The sequence below is a fragment of the Crocuta crocuta genome, unplaced genomic scaffold (genome assembly GCF_008692635.1).
Source record: "Crocuta crocuta isolate KB4526 unplaced genomic scaffold, BGI_CrCroc_1.0 scaffold562, whole genome shotgun sequence".
NCBI lineage: Eukaryota > Metazoa > Chordata > Mammalia > Carnivora > Hyaenidae > Crocuta > Crocuta crocuta.
Window position 1 is genome coordinate 811,783 of NW_027531012.1, and position 24,738 is coordinate 836,520.

Here is a 24,738-nt window from a genome sequence, read left to right on the forward strand (position 1 = left end):
GAGTTAATACCAAAAATATATAAGGAACTCATAAAACTCAACACCAAAAACAATCTGTTAAAAAATAGGGAGGAGATCTGAATAGATATTTTTCCAAAGAACATAGATATCCAACAGATTGAAAAGGTGATCAACATCACTAATCATCAGGGAAATATAAATCAAAACTGCAGTGAAACACCATCTCTCATCTGTTTGAATGACTAAATATCATCTCACATCTGTTAGAATGACTATTCTCAAAAAGACTAGAAATAACATTGATGTGAAGAAAACAGGACCTTGGTGCATTGCTGGTAGGAATGTAAATTGGTGTAGCCACTATGGTAAACCGTATAGAGGGTTTAACTACTCAAAAACAAAAATACCTTACCATATAATTTAGCAATTCCATTCCTGGTTATTTATCCAAAGAAAACAAAAACACTAACTAGAAAAGATACCTGCACCCCCATGTTCACTGCAGCACTATTTACAGTGGCCTAGATACATGAACAGCCTAAGTGTTTACTGATGGATGAAGAATTAAATAATTGTGGTATATAATAAAATATTATTTAGCCATAAAAAAGAATGAAATCTTGCCATGTGCGACATGGATAGACTAAGGGCATTATGCCAAATAAAGTAAGTCACACAGAGAAAGACAAAGACCATCTGATCTCATTTATAGTGAAATCCAAAACCAAAAACAAACAAATACCAAGCTCCCAGAGACAGAACAGACTGGTGATTGCCAGTGAAGGAAGCTGGGAAAATAGGTATGAAGAAGGTCAAACGGTACAAACTTCCAGTTATAAATAAGTCAGTCATGGGGATATAATGTACAGCATGGGGACAATAGTTAAGAACATTTTATTATATATTTATTAAGCTGCTAAGAGAGTAAATTTGGAAAGTTCTCATCACAAGAAAAAATTTTTATAACTATGTACAGTAATGGTTGTTAACTAGACTTACTATGGTAATTGTTTTGCAGTAGATACAAATATCAAATCATTATCTTGCACAACTGACACCAACGTAATGTTAAATAGCAATTAAAAACCAAAAAAAATGGACTAAAATGATAAATTTTGAACTGTCTGCTTACCATATGCTTCTTCAATGAGAGCACAGTATGGATTAATGCCTATTCCATTTTGCTTGGATTCTTGTTCTCCAAGACGCAGAATATTTTCAAGTCCATTTAAAGCCACTTGGACTATTTTAGAGTCCATAACAGTCAATAGGTCACAAAGTGGTTTAATGCAACCTAAGGCTACCAAATACCTTCAGAGTAATTAACAACAACAAAATAAAAGTAGAGAAAAAATATTTAAATAAATATTTACAACAATGATAGGAAAATATCCTTTACTGAAATGTTACATAAACAACTAGAAAACTACTGATATATAAACTCAAACATTAAAACATTTAAATTTTCATTTCCATAGGAGTCTGAAACTTCTTTTTCCTCTCCTATTCTCTTTTAACATAAATAGCAATAAATGGTATTACATACATTACAAAAATATACACACAAGCAAGTTGGTACTTGGGTTTGTTTTTGCATGGCAATATGAATGCTAATAGTGGCTTCAAGATGCTTTTTTTCTTTTTTAAGGTGACCCTATGTACACACATCAGGGTCATATGGAAGTAAGTAGAAATGGAGAGGAAGAAGGGACATTTATATCAAATTTCCCACAAAAACAATAGTAGCTGATATTCTAAGATATCTCCTGTGTTTCAGAAGCATAGAAGGCTTCTAGGAGCAAAACAGGCTATGTTGTGAATAATTTTAACATAAAATTTTCACAAAAGTTATTACACTCATTTTTTAATAGTTTGTCCTTTTCTAGTTTATATTAGCTCTTTTCCAATCTCTATAATATAAAGTAATTGATTCACTTGGCAAAAAGTCCACTAAGCATAAAGGAAAAAAGCATGTGCTAAACTGGAATGCATGATTTCAAGTCCCAAATCCACTCCTTATTAGTTGTGTGACTTTGAGTGACTCCTCTGTGCCTCAGTTTCCCCATCTTAAAATGGGGATAACCAAGCTCAGAGTATGGCTGTAAAAATAGAGTTAAACATTCAATAAAAGTTAGTTTCCACTCTTTTTTTAAAAAACTACATACCTTCACTAGAGCACTCACTTGCCATGTACTATACTACCATTGATCAATATATTTGTTGAATGACTATCTCATAGAAGTATGAAGCTAAAGGACATAAAACACATGAAAATATCTGATACACTCCTGGTACTCAATAACTGAACAACTTAGCACAATGACTGGCAATATCAGATATTCAATAAATATTACTAGTATGCATGCTGAAGTTAATCTGAGATTAAGGTCTCTTCCCATATATGTAGAATTAATTAAATGGTGAAAATGGTTAGAAAAATAATCATCTCAGTTTGGACACTTGATTCACACAAATAAATCTAAGTAATTACATATGGACTAGACATAATAATGAATATAAATTGAAAAAACACAAGTATTTGTAGATGAACAAAGAAACTTTAGTTCCCAAAGCAGATAAGAGAAACATTAGTATACAAAAAAATGCAAGCCAGAACAAAGTAAAGATTTTGTTTTATTAGTGCTTATATTCCTAACATAATAAAATGGAAATGTAATGAAACAAGTAGAATGGAAAATAAAAGTAGAGAGAGATGTATCATGTAGAAATATAAATCTAATCTAAGACAGCAAGATAACAGTACAAGTGAAGGCAATAATAGACAAAATCTTCTCAGTGATTTGTAAAGTAGCTAGTAGCCTGACTACTTCTTTTAAGAAGAAACATATCAAATACCCACCAGAAAATACTTCCTAAATAGGCACTTCAAGAAACCTAAAAAGTCCTGAGTTTCACAGACAAATCCATAGAACAAGAATCTGTAGGAAGTCAGGCATTTATACAAGTGCAAGGTAGAACCTTGTTATGGGGGAAAGGAGGGTAAATGCACAATATAAAAAGAAACTCAGGAATCATTCTGATCATAAAAGTTGTGATGATTACAAATAATAATGACAACAGCAGCTAATCTTAGTAGAGAATGTAATGTTTAGGCACCATGTTAAGCATTTAAATGTATGAATTACATTTAATTATCATGATACTACCGTAAAGAACTATCTGTTAATCAAATTCATTTAAAAAATGAAGAAACTGGGGGTGTCTAGGTGGCTCAGTCAGGTAACTGTCCGACTCCTGGTTTTGGCTCAGGTCATGATCTCATGGGTCGTGGGACTGAGCTCCATGTTGGGCTCCAAACTGACAGCACAGAGCCTACAGGGGATCTTCTCTCTCTCTCATTCTCTACCTGTCCCCTGCTTGCTCTCTCTCAAGATGAATACATGAATTTTTTAAAAAATGAAGAGGGGAGCCTGGGTGGCTCAGTTGGTTGGGTGGCCGACTTCGGCTCAGGTCATGATCTCGCAGTCTGTGAGTTCGAGCCCCATGTTGGGCTCTGTGCTGACAGCTCAGAGCCTAGAGCCTGCTTCAGATTCTGTGATTCCTTCTTTCTCTGCCCCTCCCCCGCTCAAGCTCTCTCTGTCTCAAAAATAAAATAAACATTAAAAAAAAATTTTTTAAATGATGAAACTATGGATTAGACAGGCAAAATGACTTTGTCAAGGTCACACAACTTTTACTGAGGGAACAGGATTTGAAAGCAGCCTGACTTCAAAGCCCATGGTACCTATTTATGTTGTTAGTAAAATAAGTAAATGAAAAAGAAAAGGCTTAGATTAAAAAAGTTATCATAGAGAAGAAAAAATAAAAGACCCCATTCATATGTAAGGCTAATAACCAATTAGGAGAACATCACTATACAAACAAATGTCTATTTAATGTTATTTTAAATAAGAGATGCTCAAATTCATTAGCCATTTCTATATAATAAAGTTACATGTATGTGACTCTGATGGCCTAACAATTTTGCAAATTAATATAGACTATTCTTTTTCAGATTTTTAATCTCTGATTTTTCATAAATAGTCTGCCAAAGAGAATGTTAATTATCCTTTAATTTTAAAAAAAACTGTGAATAATATAACTGATGTAACAAAAGCTTTAATTTCATATTAAAATGCTTATTAACTGACTTAGAAATAATGTTTTAGTTTCATCAACAAATAACATGTATATAGTACTTCATTTAGCTTTATTGACATTTTTAAAAATATCAAAAAAATTTCTATCATACCTTATTTGTTCTGGAGTGCCTCCTGATGTTGCATTAGTTATAGCCCAAGCTGCTTCTTTTCTGGTGCGAAACTCTGCTTTCTGAAGAATCTCAATCAAAACAGGAAAAATATTTGCATCTATAACAGCCTGCAGAGGAAAAATTGATACAGCATAATCAATGTGAATTCTGTTTTAAACATATTAGTACGTGGCTTCAAAATGTCAGGCTTTTTGGAAAAACCTCTGGTAATCTTTCTAATCTTTCAACTTTCATGATTGGAGAATATATTAACAGAATATTAATTTTAAAGGTGATAAAGCACAAGGTGGGTAACTGATCAAAATGGGTAAGTAATTTTTGACTCAAGAAGCTTGGTAAGATTCTAATCACTACTTAAAAGCTTAGAGAAGAAGATCATTACCTAATTTACTTAAAACTAATATTAATCCATCCTTTTTATTTATTTATTTTTAATTAAAAAAATTTTTTTTAATTTTTATATTTTTAGTGTTTTGGTTTTTTTTTTTTTAATTTATTTCTGGGAGAGAGAGACACATTGTAAGTAGGGGAAGATCAGAGAGAGGGAGACACAGAATCTGAAACAGGCTCCAGGCTCTGAGCTAGCTATCAGCACAGAGCCCAATGCGGGGCTTGAACCCATGAATCATGAGAACCTGACCTGAGCCGAAATCGGACGCTTAACCGACTGAGCCACCCAGGTGCCCCTAATCCATCCTTTTTAAAGACTAGCCATATGTGTCCAGCACTGTAGGCTATTTTATGCACACAAACACACACAATTCTCACTAGACTACTACAAATGAATGTTATTACTTTAGAGGAGAAAAGGCTATGTTCCTTAAAATACTTCTCAAGAATCTTAAGTAACTCACTAAAAAAAAATCCCTGATAAAATGCTGACTTTTATCCAAACTGACTCATGAAATCTTGCTGTTTTCTTAGATCTGAAAGGTATTTACCTGAATCTGAGCTCTATTTCCAGCAGTGATGTTAGAAACAGTCCAGCATGCTTCTTTTCTGATTGATTCCTTTGGGCTACTCAACAAGTGTAAGAGACATGGTAACGCAGAGCAATTCAAAATTACCTAAAACAAAAATCAGAAATGGAAACAGAAAGTTTTATAGCAACAAAAAACCAAAGAAAACACCCAAAAAGCAAAAACAAACCAAAAAACACTAATGATTTTAGAAATATAAAAACCAATCTGAAAAACTAAATTAGGAAAAGATTCTTTTCAAAGTAAAATTTAGGTTTTTGCTATCTTCTACTCTCCCTCTTTGCCAAAACTCATCTAATGCTGGTGCAGTAAAGTGCCCTGTCAAACCACCAAAATGCGAATAAGCAGTACACTCAGAGGTGTACCCTTCAAGGTTAGGAATACACTCAGAGTTCAACTGATATAACAGTTTGAAGAGAGAATTTAGTGACTGGTCAGGATCTGACCCCTAGGTTTACCAAATAAAATGATGGGGGAAAAAAATCAAACAGGTCGAAAGTACCTGCTTCTATAAATGGTAAAACAAAACAAAACAAAAAAACTCAACGTATAGAATAAGATAATTTTTTTCATTAAAATGTCTACTTTTCTTTTATAAAATAGTATGTGTCTGCTTGTCTCTTTACATTCTTCATTCCATGGCATAATTATGTTCCTTTTTTCAGAATACCCACAATGATTTATATTAAACTTACTTGGTGAAGAATGCATGAAGCAGTATATGAAAACTTTGCTGTAAAGAGTATACATTTAAAGGGCATTCTCATTTAAAGAGCCATTTCAAATTAGAAACTATCAATTACTAAGAATCAACTATTTATCATAAGTACCTAAACAGGACTTGAAAAAATTAAAACTGAAAGATAATATGTAAATTAGAATAAAGGTTATTTTATGATGACAAACAAAGGAAAATCTAATATGTTACAGAGTTTAAGGTTATTTTATGATGGCGAACAAAGGAAAATCTAATATGTTACAGAGTTTAAGTTCCTGTCTTCAAGAAAGACTGCCCCAGATGTAATCTTGATATTACACTTTTTTGGTATCTCACCACTCTCCAAAAGACAGAAAGACAGACACAGACAGATGTAGTTAAATGTTTCCATTCCTTTCTCATAAATTAGATCTTCAATCTACTAAAAAAAGGTACTCCCATTTCCAACCAATCCATTCTAACCTGTTTATAATCACCCTCTCCTTGATAGTTCCTCTTCCAGTCAAGCTTAATGTCTCTTAAACACAACTTACATGTCTATTTCTGTACCTATGGTCATATAAATCTCTTCTGGTTTACTTAAATTCTTCTTCACCTTTAAGATACAGCTTTAATTAGAACCCCTTTATAGAATCTACAAAGATTTCTCAGCACAGTGATCGCTTCTTAAAATCTTTATAGCATTTACTGACCAATCAGCTCTCATTAAACATATACTAACTTGGGCAATTTACTTTGTTTTAATACATATTTTCTTCTCAATTTTATTAGAAATCCCTCAAGAGCCAACCTTCTTTCTTCTATTTCCTTACATCAATATAAATCTAGAATAGTGCTTTCACATAGAGGTTTTTTTTTAATGTTTATTTATTTTTGAGAGAGAAAGAGATACAGAGTGCAAGCGAGGAGGGACACGCAGAATTTGAAGCAGGCTTCAGGCTCCGAGCTATGAGCACAGAGCCTGACGCACGGCTCAAACCCACAAATTGCGAGATCATGATGTAAGCCAAAGTTGAATGCCCAACCGACTGAACCACCCAGGCACCCCCACATAAAGGTATTTGAGGTTGATCACTTATCAAGAATATGCTTATTACCATTACATTGTAGATGTCTGTTTAGTTATGGCAATGCTAAAGTCTTGATTAATATGTAACCAAGTAGTATGAAACTAGGCGCATTTCTTAAAATCCATTATGTTAACGATTTATCATATTAAATCTGAACTCACCTGTGTTTGAATATCATCACCAGTCACAATATTACCAACTGCTCTTAATGCAGGTGATACAACTTTATAATCATTGTGCCTAAAAATTAAAAAAAAATCAACTTACATGCTATAGAAGAGTTAAAATTTACAAAAAAGACTGCAAATATAGGACAAAAATTTCTGTATACTCTTCACTCAGAAATCCCATTCAAGTTTCACTAATTACTCCAGTAACACCTCTATAATAAAGAATCTAATCCAGGATTATGTATTACACCCAGCTGTCATGTCTCTAGTCTCTTTCAATTCAAAAAAGTTCCTGTTTTTCTTTACGATCTTGACATTTTTGATGATGATAAGCCAGTTATCTGGTTTTCTCCAATGTTTCCAATGATTAAGACACAACTTATATACTTTTAGCTGAGACATCACAAATGCTATAGTCTTTTCATTACATAGTATAGCATCTGATTATGTTTTGTCTCCAATAGTGGTGCTGAACTCTAATCAATTACGATGGTATCTATCAGATTTCTCCACTTTAACATTACTGTTTTTCCCTTTATAATTAATTTTTTTTTTCTGAGAGAGAGAGAGAGAGAAAGACAGCATGAGCAGGGGAGGGTCAGAGAGAGAGGGAGACAAAGAATCTGAAGCAAGCTCCAGTCTCTGAGCTAACTGTCAACACAGAGCCCGACGCGGGGCTCGAACCCACAAACCATGAGATCATGACATGAGCCGAAGTCAGACGCCCAACTGACTGAGCCACCCAGGCACCCCTATAGTTAATATTTTTGAGAGAATATACTTTTTTTTTAAATTCTTTTTAATGTTTTATTTATTTCTAGGAGAGAGAGAGAGAGAGACAGCGTGAGCAGGGGAGGGTCAGAGAGAGAGGGAGACAAAGAATCTGAAGCAAGCTCCAGTCTCTGAGCTAACTGTCAACACAGAGCCCGACGCGGGGCTCGAACCCACGAACCACGAGATCATGACCTAAGCAAAAGTCGGACGCTTAACCGACTAAGCCACCCAGGCGCCCCGAGAGAATATACTTTTAGACTAAGTAAAATCCCATACCTTATCCCACTTTTACCACTTCTTTCACCATTTCTTGATATGTACTGTCTGAATTATTATTAATATTGTTGCCAAAGACGATTTTCTAGTATTATTTCAACTACATGTCTTTTCTATCTATTGATCTACCTACTTATTTTAGTGTGGACTCATGGGCTCCTATTTTATTCAATAAGTTAGTTTGGTTCCTGTTAACAAACAGTAGTAAAAACCAAGATGTGGTGTGTTCAGCTTTTAGTATAGATATGTCTCTACTCCCAGGCCCTGTAAGAGGATACACACACACACACACACACACACACACACACACACACACACACTTACATATACATTTACTTCTACATCTATCTCTTTATGTTAAAAGCCATGAGTTCACATTCAAATCTCCAGTTCTAATCTAATGCCACAAGATTATTTTGGCTTTCCTCCCTTCCATATTTGAATCTCCATTCTCTTAGAATAAGAAAATGGCTTCTTTTATCATAATCTCCCTACACATGACCAATCTTCTGATCCAGCTAGGCTGCTATGCATCATGTGTTAGCTCCAAACCTTGCTCCAGCCTGCTTGCTATTCTGGTCTAGTGGGTGCCACCCTCAAGCTTGAGTCCTGATACCCTCATTAGATCTTGTCCTCAGACTGGAGCCACAACCCCTTATTATCAGACCTCTCTTCTTTATACTGTCTGCCTTGTTTGGTTTTTTGACAAAAAGAAGGAATATAATAAATTTTTTAAAAGAAAAGGATGAAATAACCAACTTTAAAAATATATATATATATATATTTTTTTTTTTAAANAAGAATCCCAAGCAGGCTCCACACTCAGTGCAGAGCTCAACAAGGGGCTTGCTTGATCCCATGACCCTGGGATAATGACTGGAGTTGAAAACAAGAGTCAGATGCTCAACTGACTGAGCCACCCAGCCACTCCAAGAAACTATCTTTTTAAAACAAATTGTCTCACAGGTTTTTAACTTCTTTTATAGAAAATCTGTTCTTTTTAAATCAGGTAGGAATAACAGCCCGGCAAGTGAAATACTAACACAACTGAAATACTGAATGTTTTCATTACGTGGACTTTTACATAAATTAATTACTGTAATGAACAATTAACTAGAGTATAAGTTCTGTGAGAGCAAGTACCGTGTTCTATACTTCGTTAGCAATATCTTGTACAACATTCCAGCAGGTAATAGGAATTCCATACATACCTGCTGAATTAAATCCCTCCCACTCATAAAGAGATTAAAATTAATGAAATATTTTAATGAAATGATTAGTTGCAACTAGAGGATATGAAATACAACTTTAAGGGTCAGTTCTGCATTACAGCTATTCTGAAAAGTGGAGTTGATGGCTTTTTAACCCTTCCGGAAGACAGTGACTCTTCAGATAGTTACAAGGCCATTACTCTACCTGCTAGACTTAATACACAATCATACAATTATTCATATAAATTATAGTTACATCAAAAGTTCCACCAATCTTCGACAGACTCCAGAATCAATGACTGCTTGAATTTTATCATTGGGTCCATCAGAGAGATAAGAAAGGGCCCAGCACACATCTGCTAATACATCTGGGTCACTGCTAAACAATAATCGTGACAAGACATTTAAGCAAGGTGAAACCTGGAAGAAAAGAAAAGAGCCAATATTTAATAATTTTCTCTAAGACCTAGTTTCCTTAGGAAAATATAGAAATTCATTTTAAAACAAAAATTTAATGCTACAAAAATACGACAGAAATTAAAACATTCCATTGTTTTAAAATTATGATCAGATATATGAACACGTAACTGTTTCCAATTAATTGTAAAAAAGATATGTGGTAATTTAAAGTTTTTTAGGGTAATGAAATACATATTAGAGATCCCCTATGTTTAAATCATATAGATACACACCCCAAAAAGGCATGCCACAACAGAAGGAAGTAAAAATGTTAAAAGTGTTTAATATAATAATCATGGAATATGATCCAACACAAATAAATCTCAACCGACTTATTCTATGTAGATTATTGGAAATAAACCTAATAACAGTGGCGGACTAAAGGTGTAGAAAATGCAAAAAGAAATATGAAGGGTTTTTAAATGGAAGTCACTAATAAACTGTACTTCTTAATGTAATGAAACCCTGAACAAAAAAAACCCAAAAAATAAAAAACAAAACCAAAAAAAACACACACATACACACACATGACAACAGAGACTTAAGCCCCCTAGCATTAATATTACAACTAATCAGCTAATCACTTCACTTCTCTGAGATTCAGTTTCCAAATCTGTGAAACAAAGGCTGAACTGAATTAAATAAATTCTATGATCTTTCCTTTCTCAAATCAGACAGACCTAGATTCACTAGCTGTATGACCATGGGCAAATTACCAAACATCTCTGAAACCCAATTTCTTCATTCATAAAACAGGGATAATACAGTCCTGTTAAATTAGTAAGAATGCACATAGCATCTTCAAACGGTGCTGGCATATAGTAAACATGGAGACGGAGATGTTGGCTCTTTTTATTGCCATAATCAGTATTGATTCTATATTCCTTAAAGTTTTCATTTACTTATTTTTGAGAGAGAAAGAGTGTGTGCATGTACACACACACACGCACGCCAAGTACGGGGTGGGGGCAAGAGAGATGGAGACAGAATCCCAAGCAGACTGCAGGCTGTCAGGGCAGAACCGGACATGAGGCTCAAACTCACGAACCATGAGACCATAACCTGAGCTGAAATTAAGAGTCAGACGCTTAACCAATTGAGCCACCCAGGTGCCCCAAAAGTTTTCTTTTTTAATCAGCAACCTAAAGTACCCCTTAGTCTATCTCAGAAAAGGGCTGTATGCTAAATTTAGATATGCTACAAAAAAAGAGTAATGATAACTTTTTCATGCTCTAGTATTTTATTTTTTTTATTAGAAATTTTTTTAATGCTTACTTATTTTTTGAGAGAGAGAGAGAGACAGAGTGTGAGCAGGGGAGGGGCAGACAGAGAGGGAGACATAGAATCCAAAGCAGGCTCCAAACTCTAAGCTGTTAGCACAGAGCCTGACTCGGGACTCTAACTCATGGGCCATGAGATCATGAACTGAGCCGAACTCAAGCACTGAACTAACTGAGCCATCCGGGTGCCCCTCATGCTCTAGTATTTTAGATGAATTTTTTCTTTACCTCAATTTTAAAGACTCCCATGACCTAAACTATAACCTTCTGAAAATACTTAGCAATCATCTCTACTGGGCCCTCTCCTGTAATGATGATACCAGGGCCCAGGAACAAGAAATAGTTTCTTAAAATAGATGTGTTTGTAAGTTAGTAAAACAAATCTGCACAACTGTATCCTTCCTAAACAATCATGCCTTTACCTTTGCCAACGCATTCTCTTCCTTGAACAGAGAAATGTGTAAATCATTTTTAAAGCAAATATAAATTTTTGAGTTAAAAAATTCAGCATACCTGATCCATATCTTTTTACTGACTTGAAAAAAAATGAAGTACTACAATTTTTAAAGGAAGCAAAATAAAAACATTTCTGACTCATTATCTTCTCAGGACAAGGAAAAGAAGAAAGAGAAATACAAATCCCATCTCTGAGGAGTGCAGTAGGCATTTGTAATCCTGCCTATAATATATTGTGGACAGGATTATAAATGGAGAGGGAAAGATGGCACCTCAATGCCTGGAGAGGTAGCTACCAATAAGAAGAAAGCTAATGTAAAAGAAGAAGAAGAAAGCTAATTTATCATCCAACTATTACCCCAAAGGGTCTCAAGAATCAGGGACACCAGGCATCACAGAAGGCACAGAAGAAGAACAGGGTCTGTGTTTTTTAAAAATTTTTTTAAATGTTTTATTTATTTCTGAGAGAGAGACAGCATGAGCAGGGGAGGGTCAGAGAAAGAGGGAGACACAGAATCTGAAGCAGGCTCCAGGCTCTGAGCTAGCTGTCAGCACAGAGCCTGACGGGGGGCTTGAACCCATCAACTGCAAGATCATGACCTGAACCGAAGTCGGATGCTCAACCGACTGAGCCACCCAGGCGCCCCAGAGAACAGTGTTAAAACAGAAAGAAAGCTTAAAAATCTAAATGAGAAACAGGTTAGACTCTGGGTCTCTATCATATAGGTAGGTGTCTAATATTCTCAATGCTACCAAAGACTAGAGGTTTATCTTAAGGAGAAACTGAACAAAAAGTTAACTACTTTTTGTAGTTAACAGTTTGTAACTGAACACTGGGGTATCAGGCATAGACAACGCTGAAATAAAGCGCAAGATCAGAAATTCCAGAGTAAAAGTTTACACACCGACTGAAGAAATCCTCCAGCCCTCTTCCAATACCCAATTCTCACATCTCCAGTAGTATTATCTATGCCACATCTCAACCCAATCTATATACTTTCTAGTAGGGGACTGGAAAATCTGTCTCTGGAGAAACAGAATGGTCTCAGAAAACATACTGAAATTTGGAGTTCCTCAGAGAAAACATGGTTTAGCTGCCCAATTAACTCTATAATGAAGTCCATGAAATGATGAGTTTATACACCCATCTATATATCCATTTTCCATTTAGCTTTTAGTGCCTGCCTCCTAAGTATGTCAAGAGTGTCCAAGATCACTAGTTAAATGAGGAGACCCACCCCAGTAGAAAAAAAAAGAGACCAAGACAAACCATACACAAAACAAAAACATACAAAGAAACAGACACCAGAAAAAAGAAAACTTCAAAAACACTGTAAATCCTCAGATAGATAATTTGCTAGGTCCATAAAAGAAGCTATATAACACCCATATAGAACTCTATATATAAATGAGCAATCAGAGAACAAAAAAAAAATTCTTGAAAATATAAAATATGATTGTAAAAATAAAAATTTCACCAAAAGTCAGTGATAAAGAAAAGATCTCTCACAGAAAAAGTACCCAACAAAAATCTTAAGCCCTATTAATGTTACACTGTAAGTTTGGAATACATAAGTAAACGAGAGAAAGATTCTTAACTCTGAGGAGTTTATATTTTAATGGAATAAATATTCTTTAAAATTAATATGTATAATAAATTTTAAAAAATATATACTATGTTAAAGGATGCTGAGAAAAACATTAGAGTAAAATGTGGAAGTCAGTGGCTGCGGGCAGTGACAGATTACATTATTATATACAGTAGTCAGAGTAGAGCTCATGGAAAAGGTGACTTATAAGCAAGCATTTAAGGAAGACGAGGAAATTAGGGAGATATTAAGCAGATGTTAAGCATTAAGTTGTAGGCCAATGGTTCTCAAAGTGTGGTCCATGGACCCCTGGAAGATTCCTGAAACTTTCAGGGGGATCTTTAACGCCAAAACCATTTTCATAATTATACAAACACATATGGGTATTTTTCACTTTGTGGACATTTGTACTAATGCTATAAAAGCAATAGTGGGTAAAACTCTCAGTACCTCAGTATAAATTAAGGCAGTGGCACCAAAATGTACCACCGATCTTTGTATTCTTTACCTCCACATACTTGGAAGGGGAGAGGAAAGCCAGTTTCATTTAAGAATTACTTTGTAGAAGCACTAAAAACTACTAATTGTATTGAATCTCAACTCCCAAACATATGTGTTTTGAATACATTATAAGACGAAATGGGAAATATGCACATATACATACACATATATATACACATATAAAATATATTTTAAGGGGCACCTGGATGGCTCAATAGGTTAAGCAGCTGACTCTTGATTTCAGCTCAGGTCATGATCTCACAGTTCGTGACTTTGAGCCCCACGTTGGGCTCCAGGCTGACAGTGCAAAGTCTGCTTGGGATTCTGTCTCTCTCTCTCTGCCCCTACCCTGTTTGTGAGCTCTCTTTTCTTCTCTCTCTCAAAAATAAATAAATAAACATTTTTAAAAATAACCCAATACTGTTACTAAGCAGAGAAAAAGGAAAAACCAAACATGGCATTTTATTAAAAAAAATTTTTTTAATGTTTTTATTTATTATTGAGACAGAGAGAAACAGAGCATGAGTGGGGGAGGGGCAGAGAGAGGGAGGCACAGAATCCAAAACAGGCTCCAGGCTCCGAGCTGTCAGCACAGAGTCCGATGCAGGACTCGAACCCATGAACTGAGCCAGAGTCGGATGCTTAACCGACTGAGCCACCTAGGTGCCCCAAAAATGGTATTTTAAACTAACTATACATTTACAACTATTCTCTCATAATTATTATTTCAACATATACACATACAGATGCACACTATCTTAAAACCAGAGGGAAAGAAACAAAAAAGGAATGTATTTTAAATAAAGAAATTTAAAATGAGAAGCAATGCATAAACCAAAGTTCACAGAGTAAAAACTCAATTAAAATAGTTATCCCACACCATTTTTAAGAGGTAAAAAAAAATGTATTACTATGATTGCTTAAATCATAAATACAATTAGCAAGCAAATTCTACATATGCAAGTCTAAACATATAAACAGCTGGTGAAAGATTCACTACCATCAGTTGAATTGACCCTTATCATCTCCTCAAACAAAATATGAACATTTTCTTTCCTTCCAATTCTATAATGACCACTGCCAAATAATCAGCTTTTTTATACAGGTTTTGTTCTTAAAGACTGTTTGAGGGGTACCTGTGTACCACATAATATTCTTTTCCTTGTATTAAACCCAGTCCAAATACTCATTTCTCCTTCTACTATTAAAATGAAAATTGTAAAAAATCCTTTTATCCTGAATAAGTCCATTGCTGCAACATTTTTTGTAACATGCTTTCTCCAGGAGCTGTGGTACAACTTACTCAAAACTTTTCTAAGATATATATCCATTAAACCAAATTTCTGATTAAAATAATAATTTTGTTCCCCCTTTTAATTTTAGCCTACTTTACAATGTTCTAAACTAGCTTTTTAGTCATATTACGCACTTGTCAATACATATGGAATAAAATAGGCATAGACAGTTGTGTAAGAATTTTAACTATGATTGAACCCATAACATGCTATGCAGTATGGTGAAAGATCAACAGAACCATGGTACCAATGAGATTTTAAAGTCATGTTGGCAGTTCAGATGAAATGTTGCCAAATCATCTATTTTTAAAACTGGTATGGTTAAAGTATAAATGAGAAGGTATACTAATTCATGCATCATATTTTTGAATTAGGAACTTAATTTATTTTTGCCCCCAGAAACTTTATCACTAAATCCTCACCAAATTTTGAGCTCTTGTGAGTGCTACAATGTTCTCCTTTAATTAATAGATACTGAATTCAGAAGAAGTATAATGGCAGCCCAGAAATTTACCTACATTCTAACTTTTAACAGTATCTTACTGGTGAGACAACAGAACTAGATTGGGAATTATTTAATAATCTACTCTTTATAATAATTTAGCAGAATATGAGCAGATGGGAAAAAATATTCTAAATAGATAAAATGTACATTGGGAAAGCACAAGCCACTGTGGAGTAATTACTTTTCAAATTTTACAACTAATAGTACACTCAGATGAATCACCTTACCCTTTTTAGGGGCTTCAATTTCTTCCAAATGAAAAGAATCAGACTAGAAGTTTTCTAAAGTCAACACTAACATACATAAACATCAAGTCACAATGTGACAATGGTTGCAAACAGGAAATCATGAGGTAAAGTAAGAGCAAAAGGGAAACCTCTTTTCCACTGTATATCTCAATATTGTCTAGTCAATAAAGAAAATAATTACTAAGAAAAAGCATAAAGTTCCTTCACTCTCTAAAAATCTATTATAAGGAGACTTAAACATTTATACAGATAGATTCCTTAATTTGTATATTTTACTCCTACCTTACTAAAGTTTGGAGGAGGATTTTTCCCTCTACATAAATTTGAGAGGGCCCATACAGCATTTCTGGTTGTTGTAAGTCTGTTTGAATTTGTTAATAACCTGCCAAAAAAAAAGAAAAAATTGTCACTTTACATTCATTTTTTTCTCTTTAGCTATTTTATAACATAAAGTATAAAAATTCTCAGTATATTTTATAAGGTAGTCAAACCTAAGAGGTAAACTAGGAAAGGGGAATTTTAAATATCACTGAATCCCCAGAAATAAAAATAAATATATCACTGCTTTACTTTTAAAAACTTGAATATATGATCTAAATGGATTCTTATAAGATATAAAACATGTTCAAAACAAAGGCTGTCATGGAAAACTGAATTATTTCTATATACTTTAAAAAGAGTATTAAATTACTTTTTTTTAACCATGAAAATAATACACTATACTTTTAGGAAGCAAGGTATACAGGGTCAAGTCGAATGCAGATCAGCTACTGAGAAGAGATGTTTTGCTCTGAATAGACTGTCTATCAGTATATTTGATCTGCAACCTGCTATAGGTAAAGAGAAACTAGGTTTAAAAAAATCTCTATTCTGTAGTGACATCAGCAAAAATGGTGGAGAAGGTAACTTTGGCAGCTTATTCTCCAGTAGAAAAATATATATAAACAGCAACATAAAAAATTTGCAGCCTTTGTCAGAATCAGCTTTATCAGAACTCTTGAAGATAGGGGCACCTGCGTGGCTCAGTCAGTTAAGCGTCCGACTCTTAGGGTTTCACATCAGGTCATGATCTCACAATTATTATGAGATGGAGCCTAACCCCAACTCTGGAAAACAATCAAAAGTTTACAAAGAAAACTTTTAACTAGGAAAGAGCTAAAATGTGGTAGGCTTGAAACAGTATAATCTACCCTTGCCCAATCCCCTGTCAAGTCTGAGCAGTCTTAAAGAAGAAAGCTAGAGTTGACCACTGTGAGTTCCTGGTTCCAAAAAGGAGCTCAAGAGACTTGTTTCCAAGAAATTGTGTCTGTCCGTTTTGATCTATGTGGGTGCTGCCTGAAGGACTGGTGCAGGGGGCTTGCCTTTGTTTTGTCTAACTGGGAACTCCACATTAAGATCACAGCTAACTTCTCATCGAAATTCACAGAGGACAGAAGGCAATGAGATTATATATTTAAACTTCTGGGGGAAAAAAAAGCTGTCAACTAAGAATTCTATATCCCGCAAGAATTCTCTATCATGTTAAAACTATCCTTCAAAATAATCAAAGAGAAAGTAAAAGATTCCTGCAAAAGTGGCTGAGAAAATTCCTCACTAGTAGATCTGCTTTACAAAAGTGACTAAAAGTCACTTACACTTACGCACAGAAAACAATAACTTAAAACCCTAAGAAAAAAAAGAACACTGCTAAAAATAACTACATAGGTTAATATAAGAGGCAATAGTTTTTATTTGCAACTTTTTTCTATATGATTTAAAAAATATAGTGATAATTATAAGTCTATGTTAAGCAACATACAATGTTATTTTTGATAATAACAAATTAAAGGGGATAGGACAGTGATATACAGGAGCAGAGTTTTTTCATAATATTGAGATTAAATTGGTATTAACTTAAACAACGTTATTGTATGTTTAAGATGTTATCTGTACTCCCTAGAGTAATCACTAAGAAAATTACTAAAAAATATACAGAAAAGGAAATGAGAATAGAATCAATACCATATCTTACCACAAAAAAATCAAACACAAAAGAAGGCAATAAGGAATTGAGAAACAAAAAGGATACAAAACATACAGAACACAATAAAATGGCAGAAGTCTTTCCTTGTCAGTGTTTATGCTGAATACAAATGGATTAAAGCCTTCAATTAAAAGGCAGTGACTGGCAGAATACAGTTTTAAAAAAGCAAAAAATAAATAAGCAACAACCTATAAGGCTTCTATAGTACACTTTATAAGATACGCACTTTAGATTTAAAGACAAAAAGAGGCTGAAAGTGAAGGGATGGAAAAAGATATTCTATGCAAATAGTAAGCCAAAGAGAGCCCGGGCAGTTATACTAGTAACAGACAAATAGACTTTAAGTCGAACATTATTTTAAGGTGGGGTGCCTGGGTGGTTCACCTGATTAAGCTTCTGACTCTTGGTTTCAGCTCATGTCATGATTCACGGTTCATGGCTTTGAGCCCCAAGTCTGGCAATGCACTGACAATGCAGGACCTGCTTGGAATTCTCTCATTCTGCACCCCCTCCCCCCCACGCTCGCTCACTCTCTCTCTTAAAATAAAAAAGAAGTTACTTTAAGAGACAAATACATATATTATATATTGATTAAAAAATCAATCCATAATGAAGGTATGACATTTAAAACTTATAAAACTTAACAACACAGTCAAGTGTACAAAGCAAAAATGGACAGACCTGAAGGGAGAAATACACAGTGATACAATCATAGTTAGAAACTTCAATACACTGTTTTCAATAATGGATAGAACTGGATAGAAGATCCAAGAAAACAGAGGACTTCAACAACACTATAAACCAACTAAATATAAAAGACACCTATACAATATTCAACTCAGTAAAGGCAGAATATATATTCTTCTCAAGTGCACATTAAACATTCCCTAGGATATACTGTAGGTTAGATCTCAAAGAAGAAATCCAGGAACAAATTTCACTAAAATAGCATCAAAAAAAAAAAAATACTTAGGAATAAATTTAACCATTTCTATACACTGAAAACTAGTTCATATGGAATTGCAAGGAACCCTCTATAGCTAAAACAATCTTAACCAAAGAAAGGAAACTGAAGGACTCACATGTCCTGATTTCAAAATTTACCACAAGGCTACTGAAATCAAAACAATATGGTACTGGCATAGGACAGAAGTACAGATCAATGGAATAGAATTGAAAATCTAGAAATGAACCCACATACGTGTATAGTCAACGCATTTACAACAAAGGTGTCAAGACTGGTCAATGGGGAAGGAATATTCTGCTCGACAAATCATGCTGGGATAAGCAAATGCCCAAATGCACCACACTTCATATAAAAAAAAAACTATAAATGGATCAAATATGCAAATATTAACAACCTTAGATTTGGCTATGGTTTCTTATATATGACACCAAATGCATAAGCAACAATAAGAAAAAAATAGATAAATTGGATTTCATCAATTATAAAACTTTTGTGAATTAATGGACACTTTGATAAAGACACCCAGAGAATGCAAAAAAAAAATAGTAAATCATTTATCTGATAAGAATCTATTCAGAAAAATGAAGAATACTTTTTTTTTAATATTTATTTTTGAGAGAGACAGAGTACAAGCAGGGGAGGGGCAGAGAGAGGGTGACAAAGAATCCAAAGCAGGCGTCAGGCTCTGAGCTGTCAGTGCAGAGCATGATGTGGGTCTCAAACTCACAAACCATGAAATCATGACCTGAACCTAGTTGGACACTTAACTGACTGAGCCACCCAGGCGTCCCTATGAAGAATTCTTGTAACACAACAAAGAGATAAATAACTGAATTTAAAAAAACATTCAAAAGACTTAATAAACATTTCTCCGAAGAAGATATACATATGGCCAACAAACCTATGAAAAAATGTTCAATGTAAATCAAAGCAAAATGAGATACCCTCACAGCTGCTAAAATGGCTTAAATCAGAATCAAAATAACAGATAAGTGCTGGTGAGAACATGGAAAACCTGAAACTCTCATACATTGCTGGTGGGATGTAAAATGGTACCGCTGCTATGAAAAACAATTTGGTGATTCTTAAAAAGTTAAAGATAGAGTTACCAAATGACCCAGCAATTCTATTCATAGGTAAATACCTAAAAAGAATGAATGTTCATAGGAATTCTATATAACCAAAAGTTGGGAGAAAAAACCCCAAGTGACCATTAACTGATGAATGAGAGAATAAAATACAATAGAATATTATTCGGCCATAAAAAAATGAAGTACTGATACATGCTATAAAATGGATGAACCTTGAAAACAATATGCTAAGCGAAAGAAGCCAGATACAAAAGGTCACACAATGTATGATTCCATTTATATGAAATGTCCAGAATAACCAAATCCACAGAAAGCAGATTAGTGATTTCCCAGAGCTGATGCTATGAGGAAATAGGATATGACAGCTTAATGGGTATTGTAGTTTCCGCTTGGAGTGTTAAAAGTTCTAGAACTAAATAGTTGTGATAGGTACAAAATACTGCTTAATGCCAGTGAAGTGTACATTTTAAAACAGTTAAAATGGCAAATTTTATGTTATGTATCTTTTATCATATACAAAAAAATCTGTTCTACATGTCTTCCTACAGTCTGTGAAACCTCCTAAAACTGTAACACATTTAGAAATAAAATAATTATACTGACTTTTAAAAAAAAATTTTTTTAATGTTTATTCATTTTTGAGAGAGACACAGAGCATGAGCAGGGGAGGGGCAGACAGAGAGGGACACACAGAATCTGAAGCAGCCTCCAGGCTCTGAGCTGTCAGCACAGAGCTCAACACAGGACTCAACTCATGAACCATAAGATCATGACTTGAGCCAAAGTCGGATGAGTAATTGACTGAACCACTCAGGTGCCCCTGTACTGACTTTCTATATCAGGGATTGAGAAACTCTTTTAATAAATATTTTAGCCTTTGCAGGCCTTTCTCTGTAGTAACTATACAACTGTGCTGATATAGCATGAAAGCAACCATAGATATTAAGTAAGCAAATGGGAATGACTGTGTTTCAATAAAATTTAATTTATGAAACAAGAAGCAGGCCAGATTTGGCCTGAGGACTGAAGTTGGCCGAGCTCTGTTGTATACTACTCTTCTTTATCTACATTAATGGGGTTATTATACAAATTAAAGTTGAACTAAATTAAAACAACAAATGTGTCAGTATATGAAGTCTGTAATAGTAAAAGGTTTATGTTTACTGAAAAATTATATTTACTGAGAATCAAATGAAGTAAAATAAACAAATTAAAACTCAAACAGAATTGATAAAACTATTAATAAAAGTTTTATATTTACTTAAGTATTAACTAAAATATGAACTTCGATGTGAACAACAGATAATCCATAATCTTTTTTAAGCTAATAACTTTCTTCCTTTTGCCCAACTAAAGTGCAAGCATTTGGTAGCTAAACTGACATAATTTCTTTCTCACTACCTTTCTCAATTTTTTAAAGAAACTGAAACTTTCTAACTTTTTAAGCCTACTCTTTTTCTGAAATTTATTATGTTTATAACTAACACTATACGGCTGGGTACTTTTGTTCTCCTTTAGAGTTTTAGTTTTTTTGTTTGGTTTCTTTGAACATGATTAAAAGCTCCTTTGAACATTTAAAGAAATAAGAATTAAGAAATGCTTACATATTATTTCATAAACCATTACCAACCTGAGATACTAACAAATAAGAAAATGAGACAGAGAGCAAAAGTAAAAAGAAACAAAGTGCTCAGTTAACCTACAAACCATATAATCAGGCCAGAAAAATCTCAAATCAAAATTTAATAGATACTTTTAATAGTATGAATTTCAAAATAACTCTGATTTTGAACTCTAAATCAGTATTTTCTTTTACAGAGCAGCTAAATTCTCAAATACTTTGGAACACTCACTTTGAATAAGCCCAAAGTTAATGAGTGGTTCAGTGGCCTGCACATACTAAGTATTCAATATTATTGAGTGAAATGCTGAGAAATCACTCTGTCCATATAAAGTTACTCACTCTAAAAGAATAAGTATCTTTTGCAAACCTAGTATCTAAAATTTATTCTTGCTATTCAATTATTCAGCTTGGAGAAGATAGCTAATAGCACAGAAATTACAGAATTTTTCTTCCAACCATCTCAACTGGTTTCTTCTTTTTCACTACTTGCCAGTGGCATTAGCCTAAAAAAAGATCCTTCTAGTGAAAGATAACCAAGATGAATAAAGGAATTTAACTTTAAAATTTTATGGAATTTCTGTAAAGGATCTTACATTATAGGGTAATTGCAATGTATGTGAAAAAGAAACCACTAGATAAATCATTTAAGTAAAATTCTAATTCTGATAGAAAAATCTCTTATGATCTTTGTTCTCTGAACATTTCAAAATCAAACATAAAACCCTGATATCCTAAATACATCATCTGTTTATGCACTAAAGATTCCATGCTTGAGCAAAACTTAAACTTTTATTGTACTACAATTACTTATATCCTTATTTTGTAGAATTATTTCAGCACAGTAAGCATCAAGTACACAATGAACACTGTTAACTATTGCTTAAGAAAAAATAAAGATGGATATGATAGAAGTGGAAACATTTGTTCTTTATCTACTTTAAAGCTATTACTCTTGCTACAGAAGCCAAATTTAAAAGCAACACTGAAGAACATATTGGGTATATAGAAATTTAGTGTAGAATATAATTTTTTTCCAAAACTAGTATTCATTTGTGATAAAGTACTTACTCTAAAAGAGGTGGAAGTATTTCACAGTTCAGAACAAAATCTCTGCATTCTGCATTGTCACCAGCAATATTACCAAGTGCCCAAACAGCCTTAGAAAAATGAGAAAAATATCCTGTTACACCAGTATCTTAAATAAGATGCTCTCTCTTACAAATGAGATTTTAGTACAGAATGAACAAAGAAATAGCTTCCAAAGTGTTTTAAAAAACAAAACATGCTAGTTGGACAGTAAGAAAAGTTTAAAAGTGCCATTTACTAATATTTTTAATCAAAATCAAGAATTGGGCATTAAAAATTTTTTTCATTACATACTAGTGAAACGTTTATTCTGTTCAACAAAGAAACTGTCTACTCTGAATCCACATGGAGAGACAAGATATATTAATTTAGTGAATTCTTTAATTACCTATATTAGAGATTTGCTCTTATGCCAAGGAATCCACTCACTGGGAAGGGACTGATTTGTGAAAAAAAAGGGAAGAAGAGACAAAACACAGAAAAGTAGGTAAAGCTAATAGAAGAATTGGCTTGGGATTGATCTTTGAAAATAAATCCAGAATTAGTCCAGGTTCATTATAATTTTTTAAATAATTGGAAATAAAAGATTGTTATTAAATTTCAATTAAATAATAAAATCTGCAAATGCAAATTATCGTTTCATTATATTCTCATTCAAATTTTTCAAATAAGTACAAAAGCAGACATGTTACATTTTCAATTGAGAAAGTTTTAACATTCTCAATTTAACATTTAATATGAGTAAATATATTTAACATCTACTCTAGACCTAAGTTTTAACATTCTCAATTTAACATATGAGTAAATATTTTTAACATCTACTCTAGACCTAAGTTTATTTTCTTTTTTTTCTTTTTTTTTTTTTTAAGAAAAATCTTTTACAAGGGGCACTGGGTGGCTCAGTTGGTTAAGTTTCCAACTCTTGATCTTGGCTCAAGTCATGATCTCATGCTTTATGAGTTCAACCCCCACGTTGGGCTCTATGTTGGTACTGCAGAGCTTGCTTGGGATTCTCTCTCTTCCTCTCCCTCTAACATTTCCCCTCTCTCTCACTCTGAAAATAAATAAGTAAAATAAACAACAACAAAAAGAAAGATCTTTTATGAGATAGGCGCTATAACCAACTAAGCCATACAGCTACTTTAAGAAAACTCTTTTAAATTAATGATATTTTTCACCCTGTGGAATTGATATGCTATTGGTGGGGAAATCAATATGTGTAACTCTTTTGGAGGTCAACTTTGAAATATGTAATAAGAACTTAAAAAGTTTTTTCCTTTACCACAAACAAGTCATTTTTCCTAATGAAATAATTAAGAGACACATAAAGATTGATATATAATGAGTTCCTCACATATCAGTAACATTAATAAGCTAGAGAGAACTCCAATGCATAATAACTGAGGAACAGATAACAAATTATGGTATATATCTGACTAGATAATTAATAAATTTTCTTGGAAGAATAATTAATGCCATTAGAAAAGGATCCTAATATCAATGTTATGTGGGGAAAAAAAATCCCATATACTGTATATATAAAACTAAACAGATGAATGGAAAACAGATCAATTTGCCATAACAACAGTTCAAAACAAAAATATCAAAACATTTTATTTTCTTTTGTTGGCACAAATTATATGTGATTAAATTTTCCCTCCTACAACAACTATAAGAATTTTAAAACAGTTCTATTAAAAATAATGTGATATTTTTAAAAAGAAACAACAAAATAATCTATGGACAAGCAAAGAATCAGGAGTCAGACCAGTTTAAAATCTGGTTTAGCTATTCACTGTGACTTTGGGTAAATTACTAATTTTGTGGGTCTTAGTATGCTCTTTTATACATGGGAATAGTAATTTTTGATAGTTGAGACCACACTTACAGAGAACCCAAGAATATGCCCGAGACAGTGCATTCTACTCTCCTTCTAATTTGACACCAAATAGAAATTACTGTATTTTAACAAATGAAATGCATATGCAACTCTCAAGAAAACACAAAAATCTAGTAAATGTAACCATTCATATTAGGAACATACCTGCTCTTGCACATCTTCATGCTCTGAATTAAGAAGTTTGATAAAAATTGGAACAGCCCCGGTTTCAATCACTACCTTGGTATGCAGAAAAGTTCCAGATGCTATATTAGTTAATGCCCATGCAGCTTCAAACTAAG

The 24,738-nt window shown here is 33.5% G+C and overlaps 1 protein-coding gene across 1 annotated transcript in view; it reads right to left on the reverse strand.

The window, feature by feature from the left end:
• The window catches only part of KPNA5 (karyopherin subunit alpha 5), a 39,993-nt gene that overhangs the window by 5,498 nt on the left and 9,757 nt on the right, over positions 1-24,738 (reverse strand). The window contains exons 6-13 of the mRNA XM_077770858.1: positions 24,602-24,733; positions 22,540-22,628; positions 16,049-16,148; positions 9,690-9,853; positions 7,164-7,242; positions 5,176-5,301; positions 4,214-4,341; positions 1,094-1,272 (exon numbers count right to left, since the gene is read on the reverse strand). Of these exons, the coding sequence (XP_077626984.1) occupies positions 1,094-1,272; positions 4,214-4,341; positions 5,176-5,301; positions 7,164-7,242; positions 9,690-9,853; positions 16,049-16,148; positions 22,540-22,628; positions 24,602-24,733 (997 nt within the window). The remainder of the gene's footprint in view (positions 1-1,093; positions 1,273-4,213; positions 4,342-5,175; positions 5,302-7,163; positions 7,243-9,689; positions 9,854-16,048; positions 16,149-22,539; positions 22,629-24,601; positions 24,734-24,738) is intronic.